This window comes from Lepidochelys olivacea, assembly GCF_965140295.1.
Source record: "Lepidochelys olivacea isolate rLepOli2 genome assembly, chromosome: 5".
Classification (NCBI taxonomy): domain Eukaryota; kingdom Metazoa; phylum Chordata; order Testudines; family Cheloniidae; genus Lepidochelys; species Lepidochelys olivacea.
The window spans coordinates 29,890,183-29,902,637 of NC_140415.1; the positions used below are offsets into that span (position 1 = coordinate 29,890,183).

At 46.2% G+C, this 12,455-nt stretch overlaps 1 protein-coding gene and 1 long non-coding RNA gene across 2 annotated transcripts in view; one reads left to right on the top strand and one right to left on the bottom strand.

Annotated features, from left to right (window-relative positions):
- The window catches only part of OXCT1 (3-oxoacid CoA-transferase 1), a 126,166-nt gene extending 125,076 nt beyond the window's left edge, over positions 1-1,090 (bottom strand). The window contains exon 1 of the mRNA XM_084628066.1: positions 854-1,090. Coding sequence (XP_084484192.1) covers positions 854-952 — 99 coding nt within the window. The 5' untranslated portion in view covers positions 953-1,090. The remainder of the gene's footprint in view (positions 1-853) is intronic.
- On the top strand, positions 1,074-9,880 carry LOC311520534. Its single transcript, XR_014711626.1, has 4 exons — positions 1,074-1,184; positions 2,298-2,379; positions 5,624-5,773; positions 8,583-9,880. It is a non-coding gene; the product is annotated as an uncharacterized lncRNA (long non-coding RNA).
- The last annotated feature ends 2,575 nt before the right edge of the window (positions 9,881-12,455 follow it).

Below are 12,455 nucleotides of genomic sequence, written 5' to 3' on the forward strand. Positions count from 1 at the left end.
TATCCTATTGTGCGAGGCACACCATTTATTAAAACCAAGTAATTTAAAAGCTACCAAAGGGCATGGTGAAAGTAGTTCATTTCCCCTTTAATACATTTTAGCTAGCAATATAAAGAGACTAGTGTTTTCATCTATATTGCTTAGTAAGAAGCCTCTCGCAGCAGAAGAGGCCATTCTGGGGCTGAGGAAATATCCAAGAATTTGTTCACAGGTGTATTAAAAAAGTCACATCTTGTCTTACCCAAAGACAATAGCACAAGTCCTGAACAACTAGCTCATTATCAGTTAATCATAACACCCTGATGAGGCCAGTTTCCCTTCTTTTCTGATCCAACACAGTGACCTAGCTGGAGGGAGGACACTGCATCTTACAAGATGCTGTTTTGCACTGTGCACATTACAGACCAAAACAGGCACCCACTTAACGCAAGAACGGATCTGATGAAGAAACGGGAAGGCCTGAATGCTGGCTATGAAAAGTAAAGAGGGCAGGATCCTAAAGTCAGAGATTTCCCTCCCCAAGGTCAGCCCCACACGCCGCCCTCTGGCTGGGCTGAAGGACTCTCCAGATGCGCTTCTCAGGCCGGGCAGAGCTGAAACGTGCCATTTTGTAGCCGAATCTGACAGCAGCTACAACGTAGCCAGGGCGGGGAGGCGGCGGCGCGGAGCCCGTGGCTATGCAGCGAGGCGGAAAGCGGGGAAACAGGCCATCGATGAAGGCAATTCACAAGGTCGCTGCAGGGCACGGTCAATGGGACGCACTCCTGCTGTGGACAGAGGCCAGCACAACCAGGACTCGCTCAGAGCTGGGGGACTTTCTCTGCTTGCCCCCCCGGCCCGCCGCGCTCCTTACCTTGGCTTGGGCTGCCCGCAGCGCCGGGGCGCCCCCCCTGCGAGCTCCCCGAGCGGAGATGCCGGGGCTCAGCCTGCCAAGGAGTTTATAAGCCGCCATCTTCAGGCTTCGCAGCGCGCGGGGCGGGAGAGTCCAGACTCCGGGGAGCTGCGCTCGGCGGAGCAGAGGAGCGCTGGGGCGGAGGCTGCAGCTGCCCAGCCGGTGCAGGACGGAGCGGAGCAGAGCGAGCACGCGAGGCGGCGGCGGGCGTTGCGATCACATGGGAGCGGGGTGGGGCAGGGGCTCGGCGCTGGCTGCCCTTGACGTCTTGCTTTTAACCCTTGCGGAGGAGGTGTGAGCAGCTGGGGGTGGGCGATGATCGGGGGCGCCCTGGGCGGTGTGTGATGGGGGGGGAGGCTCAGCCCAGCTCCCACCAGACTGAGCAGGGCCGGCAAGGCGCGGGGCACCCAGCTTCCCTTCCCGGGCTCTGAGACGCGGTGCAGGAGCCCAAGCCCGCTGCCGGGCACTGAAGTCGGGAGCAGGGCCGGGGGGACCACACAGGTCAGCGGTGGAAGCAGCGCTGGGTTAGAGCCGCCCCATGGGCGATGTAATTACATGATGACAACTGAAGCCAAGGGGGCAAAGAACTGAGCATAGGGAATTGAACTGCTCCCCTCCCCCCCATTTCCCCGCTTCCCAGCAGCCCCCCCTGATCCTGCTCTCCTATGAAATCTTCCTTTACTGAGGGACAGGCTTTAGCCCTAGCACACCAGGGATTATCTAAAAAAAGGAGTCCTTGTGGCACCTTAGAGATTAACCAATTTATTTGAGCATGAGCTTTCGTGAGCTACAGCTCACTTCATCGGATGCATACTGTGGAAAGTGTAGAAGATCTTTTTATATACACACAAAGCATGAAAAAATACCTCCCCCCACCCCACTCTCCTGCTGCTAATAGCTTATCTAAAGTGATCCCTCTCCTTACAATATGTATGATAATCAAGTTGGGCCATTTCCAGCACAAATCCAGGTTTTCTCACCACCCCCCCCCCCCCACACACACACACACAAACCCATTCTCCTGCTGGTAATAGCTTATCTAAAGTGACCACTCTCCTTACAATGTGTATGATAATCAAGGTGGGCCATTTCCAGCATAAATCCAGGGTTTAACAAGAACGTCTGGGGGCGGGGGTAGGAAAAAACAAGGGGAAATAGGCTTGAATAGAGACTGGGAGTGGCTAAGTCATTATGCAAGGTAACCTAAGTTAATTGTATCAAATTTGCAAATGAATTCCAATTCAACAGTTTCTCCCTGGAGTCTGGATTTGAAGTTTTTTTGTTGTAATATCACAACTTTCATGTCTGTGATTGCGTGACCAGAGAGATTGAAGTGTTCTCCGACTGGTTTATGAATGTTATAATTCTTGACATCTGATTTGTGTCCATTTATTCTTTTACGTAGAGACTGTCCAGTTTGACCAATGTACTTGGCAGAGGGGCATTGCTGGCACATGATGGCATATATCACATTGGTGGATGTGCAGGTGAACGAGTCTCTGATAGTGTGGCTGAGTAGCTGGGTAGGAGAACATCACTAGCACAGATGATAGCTTGTTTAAATGATTACATGATACAGTGCTTTTGCTGCTGGCATTTCTATTGCTGGAAGAAGAAAAACACAAAGCATCCCTCCATTATTATATATGTTTTCTACAAATAACATGAGGGAGGTTGGTGCTCATGAAAGTAGAAAATCCCCTTACAGATTTGTCATTAAACCACAGTTCTGAGCAGTTTCACTCTCTTTGTTCCAGTTCCAAACCACTGGCAACCAAAGATTGCTCAGCATGCTTTCTTCAACTATATGTAAATGTAGAAGAGAATAATTTTGACCTACTGAGTCAATTTTTAAAGGAGTATAAAGTGAATGTTATTTATTATTTGTATTACTGGAGCACCTGTGTGAGGTGCTACACAAACACAGAACAAAAAGACGGTCTTCACCCCAGCAGGCTTACAAGAGTGTACCCATGAAGTCACGTGCGTGCAAACTGGATGATTGTAAGTGCAAACAGGCACATAGGGGTACACTTGTCAAATGTTCAGACTTATAGGAGGGTCTTGGGAACGCAAAAGGTATTGTGCGCTTCTTTGAAAAGTTAGCTCCACGCTCAGCATCTCATCTTTTAATCGTAAGAAGTTTACTACATAAATGGCAGCATGGCAAATACGCAGCGTTATTTAGTAGCTGATGCACAGGACCGCTAAATTCTGTAAAACTGTGTAAAGCTGAATTGATCAATTCTGCTAAATTGTGGGGCCACAATAGAATGTGAATTGATGGAGACAAGGATGAAAATCCATTCAGTAACAATCTGTTTAGAGTATAAGGCCACGTCTACACTACAAAAATAAGTTGACCTAATTTACATAATCATACAGCCGCCGTAGTAATTACATCACCTGTGCGTGTCTACGCTTTACTCCTTGTGTTGGCGGTACATGTCCTCACCAGGAGCACTTGTATCAATTGCACTGTCAGTGTGAGGCATTGTGGGATGGCTTCTGAAAGCCAGTAACAGTCAAGGTAAGCAATGCAGTGTCTCCATTGACACTGGGTCAACCTAATTACATTGACATTGAGTCTACACCTCTCATGGAAGTGGAGTTATTAAGTTGGTGTAGCATAGCAGTTATGTTGGTGGGAGCAAAATTTTACTGTAGACACATACATAGTTAGGTTGATGTAAACTGCCTTGAGTTGACCTAACTGTAGCATAGAGCAGGCCAAAGGCTACTGTCAAGGTTCCTTCCCCACTCTGAACTCTAGGGTACAGATGTGGGGACCTGCATGAAAACCTCCTAAGCTTATCTTTACCAGCTTAGGTTAAAACTTCCCCAAGGTACAAATTAATTTTACCCTTTGCCCTTGGATTTCCACTGCCACCACCAAACTTTATGTGGGTTCCTGAAAAAAATGGAGTTTGGACACGTCTTTCCCCCCAAAATCCTCCCAATCCTTGCACCCCACTTCCTGGGGAAGGTTTGGTAAAAATCCTCACCAATTTGCATTGGTGACCACAGACCCAAACCCTTGGATCTTAGAACAATGAAAACGCATTCAGTTTCCTTACAAGAAGACTTTTAATAGAAGTAAAGGAATCACCTCTGTAAAATCAGGATGGTAGATACCTTACAGGGTAATTAGATTCAAAACATAGAGAATCCCTCTAGGCAAAACATTAAGTTACAAAAAAGACACACAGACAGGAATAGTCATTCTATTCAGCACAGCTATTTTCTCAGCCATTTAAAGAAAATACATAACACATACCTAGCTAGATTACTTACTAAGTTCTAAGACTCCATTTCTGTCCCCGGCAAAAGCATCACACAGACAGACACAGACCCTTTGTTTTTCTCCCTCCTCTCAGCTTTTGAAAGTATCTTGTCTCCCCATTGGTCATTTTGGTCAGGTGCCAGCGAGGTTACCTTTAGCTTCTTAACCCTTTACAGGCGAAAGGGTTTTTCCTCTGGCCAGGAGGGATTTTAAAGGGGTTTACCCTTCCCTTTATATTTATGAGAGCTACAAGTTAGCGGAGAAGCCTGATATCACAGTGTTAACCAGCATTAACATCTTAATCATACACCATGCTGTCATTTTTCAGACAACAGGCAAAAATAAATTCAGGTGGTTTCAAGGAATGCAAAGAATATTAGGACCACATTTTTAAACATACAAGTTCAAATGTCCAGCTAAATGGGTAACTGGCGATCTGCGTATACAACACTGCAGATATGCACGTACTTATGGTAATTTCACAAACACACATGCCAGATGCATTTTTGTGCACAGTTATAAAAATCTGGATGTCTATAGGATAGAAAAGACTCAAACAACATAATTCATAATTCTTTGGCAATAGAAATAGCAAAATTTAAATTTTGCATAAACCAAATATTTAAAATAGTCGTTTTCCTTCCCCACTTCTACAGCTAAACTACTCTTGATTTTGATCTCATTCTACACTGCAAACTTCAGTACTGATCATGTGACACCCCAGGCGAGTAGTTCCACAGGAATTTCCAGGTGCTTTCCATGTCTCTACCTCTAAAGAGGTCAAAATGTATGGAAATGCTGAAGAAGTCTCTGACTAGAATTGTATATTGATTGCATAGTGGCAATCCAAATTCAGTACAATTTCAGTACAAATTGTGCACTGAAGTTTAGAAAAATATTCCATTAAGAAGAGACCCAGACACCAAGGGCCTGATCCAAAGTCACATGTCTTTCCTCTGTCTTCAATGGAAATTGGATCCTGCTAGCTCTTCTTCCAGTGATTGTGCACATATATAGTCCACTGTAGGTGTATGTAGGCCCAATGGACTTGAATTGGAGACTTTTGCCAGCAGCACCACTAGATGGTGCATGGACGCCTGCTCTCCTCTTTCTCCATGGCAAGGGTATATAAAAGGGGTGGTCTGCAGCCTCCTTCTCAGTTTTCTCATTGTGCATAGTGAGATTTGGTGCTCCTGATAGCATTTGCTTTGGTTAGCCAGTATTTCAAAACTCTTTAGTATACACAGTTATCGTATTTAGTGCAGTGTAGTTACTTATGGTTTTAGTAGTTACCCGGAGGATATTATGAAAAAATCCCCAGGCTTTAAGCAGTGTGTCACAGGGCACGGCTGCTATGCCTGTCACGAATCGGTACAAGAGCTGCTTGGTTTGTCTTGCTGAGGGCCATGTGAAGGATAATGCTCCATTTGTACCTTTTCCCCCACCAGGACTAAAAAACAGAGGGATGTCCACCTCAAAGTTCACTTCATGAAAGAAGCGATGCATCCTGCATCAGAACTGAGCCCTACCCATGAAGCAGCAGATTTAGACTGATGAGGAGTGCCCTCCATCTGCCCCTCATTTGAGGCACACAGCTGGTAAGTGATGTCACCCGTTGCCCTCATCATCAGCCTCTTTGAAGCACTCTAAGCTTTCCAATGCTAACAAGTCTGTGAAGTCTCAGACGTCTCCTAAAAAAATCTTCTAGTAATCTTCAGATACCAGTTTGAGGCGTCACAAATCTAAACATTCACCAGCTCTGTCTGAGGCAGCACCATCAACTCTGGCTCCTTCTGCACTTTTGAGATCAGTATCTTCACCATTAGTGGGTCCCTCTTCTCCTTTCCAGCTAATCCAGTCTATCTCAGCTCCACTGGCACCAATGAACTTACCTGTTGCTCTTGTTGCAGGTGCTCTTGTTGGCAAGGTATCTTCTCTGCCTTTCCCTATCAGACTCTCCTTCGCTGCAGCTGGCTTCATTTAAGGGAACTCCAGTGTTTTCAGCACTATCAGCATGATCAGCACCACTGGCTCCCTCCATAGCATAGGAGCATTTAGAGTCATCGGCATTATTGGTGTACTCAGCACCATCACCAATTCTCCAACCTGTTAGGCCGGCACCAATCACTTCATCAGTATTCCGACACCTCCACCTCTGAACCCATTGCTACAACCTCTCTACTTTTATTATCTATGAAGACAGCATTTTTGGGGCATAGATCATACCCTAAGTTTATGTCTAAGATTGTGTTAGTTTTCCATCTGAACCAAACTATTAATCTTCTGGTATTTTTCCTAAAACTACATTCTTCCAAAGCTAAAGAAAAACTTCTTATCTTGGATGTTCATAGAGTTTTGTGTACTATCTGGATCATGCTAGGTCCTTCAGAACTTCTTCCAGGCTTTTTGTAGCACACACTGAGAGAATTAAGGGTCAATCAGTATCAGCTCAGCATATCTCACATTCGATTTCTGACTGCATTATGCTCTGCTACCATCCTGCTAAAAGTGTGTCCTCTACGGAGAATAACGTCTTGCTCCACCAGGGCTCAGTCCACTTCATCAGCCTTTCTGAGCAATATCCTAATAGCTGACACCTGCAAAGCAGCCAAATGGTCATCTGTACATAGCTTCTCCAGTCATTATGCCATCACTTAAGGCTCTTGTGACGATGCCAACTTTGGCAAGTCAGTGTCACATGAGCCAAAGTCCCTCTACTTGTAAGGGAACTGCTGGTAAGTCACTTGTAAAGGAATGTATATATGCACAATCACTGAAGTATCTGTTGTTCCTTGAGATATGTTGTGCACATATATGTTCCATGGCTCTCTCACCTTCCCTGTTACTTAGGACATTATATACAGAGATGTGAAAGAGAAGAGAGAGAAGCGGTGGATCTGTCTGTTTTATGGCATCACCTGAGAGCACAAGGAGAGCAGGGGTGCATGTGCTGCCTAGTGAAGGGGTGCCTAGACTGCTAAAAAGTCTCCAATTTAAGTGCACTGGGCACACACACACCGGCAGTGGAATGTATATGTGCTCAACACATCTCAAAGAACAGTTACTGTACAAGTAAGTAACCATTCTTTATGACCCGATGAAATCTTGTTGAAGTCAATGTGGCATGAAAAATAATCTCCTTCATCCTATGTCACTGACAAGGTGGAACCTAAACTTATATATGTTAATAGCAGAACATTGATTTACATAAGAGCTAATAATTATGGCTCTTTCACTCATTGTGCAAAAATATATCAAGCTAAGTTGCTTAAGAATACAGACTTCATTTTTCTTTGTATTGTCTAATACAGTGGAAATCCAGAATAAAAATAAATCACATTTCACCACCTCATCTGGCAATACTGGACTTCAAATGAACTAACTCTTCTTACCCTTTTTGTTTATTTTCAGATGCTCTGTTTGAACCTTTGAACAAATGCATAAAACATTGTTTAAACTGTAACAGCAAGAAATGAGGCCAATCAACCAGTATAAACATAGGAATAAGCTCACACCCTTGCACAGCATCAGCTAAGTGGATGCCACCAGTATAACTCAGTAATTAAAGTTTACTAGTTTTGATATTATAACCCACCCTACACCATAGATCAAAGATCTGCCCAAGCATTAAAGTTAGAATACAAACTCTCAGTTTAGGAGCAATATTTTTTAAAAGTGAGAAATATCAGTATGGGCTTTTAAAAAGTTTACACATGCGAAAAATGAGAGGAGTGGGCTCAGTTTAGCAGATATTTTGATTTTACATTCACTTTCCTCAAAACCAGTTAGGTTTTAAGCAATTTGGCATGTTCTGATTGGTTCATTAACTAATCATGATTTCTCAGGGTAGTCCTGTGTAGTGTGGCCTCTATCCTGCAAGTTGATGAGCTCCCTCAACTCCCACTGAAGTCTGCAGAGTGCTCAGAACTTTTCAGGAGCAAGCCCTTAGTTAATAAAGTTCTAGTTCTCTCTTAGATGCCTATATATACCCCTGTTTTAGGCATCTACATCTCAGTTTTGGCTCTACTGCAATCCACAAAACTCCAGCCAAATCCTGTAGATGCCTAAATTTTTCAAAGTAAAAGTTCTCTGGGGACCGATGTTTCAGCTTTGGGCATGTACACTGCCGCCTCTCTCTCTAGGGGTTCAGATGCCTACAGTGGTGTCGCATCTGACATGGGGGTTAGGTTCTAAAGTCAGCGCGTAAGGCTACAATTGCATACAGTCAAAATTACCCTTGAAAGTCCGTTAAATCGCCCAGAAAGTACAGTATACTGTGTTTGGTTTTGTGTATACAACCCTGTACAGTAATATGTATAAATTCATAATGTATACAGTAATATACAGTATATAATAAAGAGTACATATGCAAAATATAATTTTACAGTACTGTATTTTTAATTACAGGGGGTCATCAGGGCTTGATGTCGATCCAGGAGACGGAGGTGACGGAGAGCTTGGGTGATGGAGAGCGAGTCGTAGACCAAGTGGTGGGCTCTGGTTCAGCTCGAGAAGTTGATTGCGTAGGCTCATCTGCTGCTGGTTGTTTTTCCTTGAAAAACATGGTGATCGGCAACTGTCGCTGTTGTCTCTTGAGCTGCTCAAACATTTCTTGATACGGTCTCAAATCGTCTGTAATACGACGTGTGATTTTGAGGCTTCGTTCCATAGAGGGATCGTATTCAGAAATTAAATCATTCTTCATTGGCAGATGCAGCTTCACCAGTAGTCTGCATGTTTGTGAGGTTGAAGCGGTTCCTAAAACTGTTAAGCCAACCTTGGCTGGCTTTCAATTCCTTCTCATCAGAAGGCTGTCCCTCTTCGTCAGGAGGTATGAACAGCGCGTAGAGGCTAAGAGCCTTTTCTCGCAAAGTGTTGCCATCGATAGGCACATGTTTGCGGTTCATGACTTCCAGCCATAAGTTTAAGCCTTTTCAGTCTTCACTAAAGTCTTATCACGCACCTGGTTCGTCACTGTAGCAGTTATTGGAGCACCTGATGCCATGGCTTGACGAATTTCTCTCTCTCGAATCTTGATGGCACAGATGCTAGATTCGTTGCGGCCATATTTACATGCCATGTTGGAGACCGACATACCATCTCTCAATAAGCCCAACACAGCCAGTTTTTCCTCCAGCGTTGGAACAGATCGCTGTTTCTTCAGTTGAGCACCAGATGAAGTAGTTGGCTTGTGTTTAAGGGCCATGTTGTATGAAAAATACGTATCTTTAAACACTAGAATCACACTCAGCACGGCGAGATGCTCACACTATGAGAAGCACGTGGGAACTGAGACTGACTGAGGGAACAGCAGATTCACGTCTCCCATCTCACACTCACTCTGGGGCATACGCCCATTGAGTGGAATGGTGGGTGGAATCACCCACACTATTTACAGGTATCTTGTTATTTTTCTTTTTTTTTTTGCCGAGCGCGTATAGTCGAATTCACGTAAATTAAATGCGCGTATGATGCGACTCACCTGTGTCTCCTGACTAAGCCCCCATGTGATCCATGAACCAGGGGGAAGACAGGCATTCAGCTGCCTAAACTGCATGTGAGGCCTAATCCTGTAAGTGTGCTCAGAAGGCACCTATTGGACTGGGTCCCATTCAAGTACTGGCTGGAGGAGGAGTTGCCCACCTTGTAATTTTTGGCCCAGTGATTAGACCACTTGCCTGGGATGTGGGACACTAGATTTAATTCCCACCTCTCTGTCAGCGGGAGAGAAAAGATTTGAACAGGTGACTCCCACCTTTCAGGAAAGTTCTCTAGCCCCTCAGCTGTGGGATATTCTGATGTAGGGCTCCCTGAGGCTCTCCCATTAAAACAGTTCCGTTTGGATAAATAGTGAAAGAGTGGTTGGTGCAGGGGTCTGGACCCCAGGTCTCCTCCCACCTCCCAGATGGTGGCTCTAACCACTGGGCTTAGGGCTGCCAGGCATCCGGTTTTCGACCAGAATGCCTGGTTGAAAAGGGCCCCGGCGTGCTGACCGGGCCATTAAAAGTTCGGTCGGGGGCGCAGCGGGGGCCTGGGGCTAAGGCAGGCTCCCTGCCTGCACTAGCTCCGCGCGGCTCCCAGAAGCAGCCACCAAGTCTTTGTGGCCCCTAGATGCATGGGCAGCCAGGGAGGCTCTGCACACTGTCCCCTCCCTGAGGGCTGGCTCTGCAGCTCTCATTGGCTGGGAACCGTGACCAATGGGAGCTGCACGGGGGAAGGGGCGCCTGTGGGCAAGAAGGCAGTGTGTGGATCCTCCCCAGCCACTCATGCGTCTAGGGGCTGCAGGGACCTGGTGGCCGCTTCCCAGGAGCTGCGGTAAGCACCACCGGGACCCCGCTGCCAGAACTCTCTCCTGCACCCCAGCCCGGAGTCCCCCCCCACACCCAAACTCCCTCCCAGAGCCCACAGCCCCAACACCCTGTCCCAGCCCCCTCCTTCACCGCAACCCCCTTATCCCCGGCCCTACCCCAGAACCCACACCCCCAGCCAGAGCCTCATCCCCCCCCGCACCTCAATCCCCTGCTCCATCTTAGAGACCCCTCCTGCATCCCAAACCCCTTATCCCCAGCCCCACCCCAGAGCCCACCCCCCCAGCCAGAGCCCGCCCCCCCCCCCCCCCCGCACTCTGAACCCCTCGGGCCCGTCCCAGAGCCTGCACCCCCAGCCGGAGTCTTCACTCCCCACACACACACCCCTGCCCCAGCCTGGAGCCGCCCCCCCTGCACCTCAAACCCCTCATCTCCGACCACACCCCAGAGCCTGTACTCCCAGCCAGAGCCCTCACCCCACACACACACCAACCCCCTGCCCCAGCTCATTGAAAGTGAGTGAGGGTGGGGGAGAGCGAGCGACGGAGGGAGCAGGGGATGGAGTGAGTGGAGGTGGGGCCTTGGAGAAGGGGTTTTTGATTTTGTGCGATTAGAAAGTTGGCAACCCTAACTGGGCTATGGAGTCATTTCCGCTCTACTCAACCTGACCCCAACTTGCTCTCCCATCAAAAGTTAGCTCACAGCAAATACATGACCTTTTCACTGCTGTCTACTATTCCTTGCCTCCACATGCCCTACATCTAACATAGGCTTGGGCTGTCACCCCTGCTAGTTCTTAACCTAAGTTAATTTTAGCATCTCTGCATCTTCCACTACTGCCTACTCTTTACCAAGCTGCTACTCTAGCAAGTGATCTCTCTCTTTTTTTTCTCTCCTCGGTTCTGTGACACATAATAGTCCAGTCTCCTAGGGGCTATAATACTTTGATCTAATTGTGGCTGTTAGGCTTAATGTGTGGTTGCTGGGGGTGTTGGTGGTGTGATATACAGGAGGTCAGTCAAGATGTTCTCGTAGTCCTTTCCAGTCTTAAACTCTATGATGAAGGATATCTGGATTAATTGGTCCCCATGTCAACAAGCTCTTGTCTCAGTTCTGCTGCTGTGTTTTCTCAGTTTCCCTTGTGCAACCTAAGTACCGCACCAGCATTCAACGAATGCATAATATTTGCACAGCATTCTGAAGTACTGAAGAGAGGCATTGGGATCTAGTGAATAATACACATACGAGTCTGTGACACAGGAACTCCAGTTCAACTGCAGCTCGATAATTGCCTGGTTTTGTGCCCTGGGCAAGTTACTTAACCTTGCTGTGCATCTGTTTCCCACAGATATAACAGAGATAATACTTAATTCCTCAAGGAGTGTTGTGAGACTGAATTGGTAATTGTAAAGCTCCCCAAACAGTAAATGCTACTGCTAGCCAGCCACTGTATGAGGCTCTACTAGATAAATCAACAACATATTACAGACCAACCTCAGTAATTCTCTGGTACACGTACCGCATTTTAAACTTGTTCCTATTTTTCTTTTCATAAACTATGACCAGCCACTGTGACATTAGTAGCAAAAAAGTCAAACATTATTCACATTTAACAACATTTGTGAGTGAATAGTAGCTGAATTGTGAAACTCTGAGACCAAACAGAAGTCACTAGCTCCAGTTAATGAGAGTAAGGTAACTATTTTAGAGCTGCTTTAGGTTAATCATTACACTTTGTAGTTATAGCACATAATCAAACCTTAACTGAAGAGTTTATATTACATGGCATAAAGCTAACTTAGTTACATCATTAAGGGAAATCTGTCAAAGAAATAGTATCGCAAAGTGCCGACGGTGGTACACGTTCATAAAATTGCCCTCCAGAGTAATTCTGTCACAAATCCATAGAGGGTTAGTTCACAAGTAGGGTACCATTGTCCATATAGCAGCTTTACCTTACAGGAGGACTCAA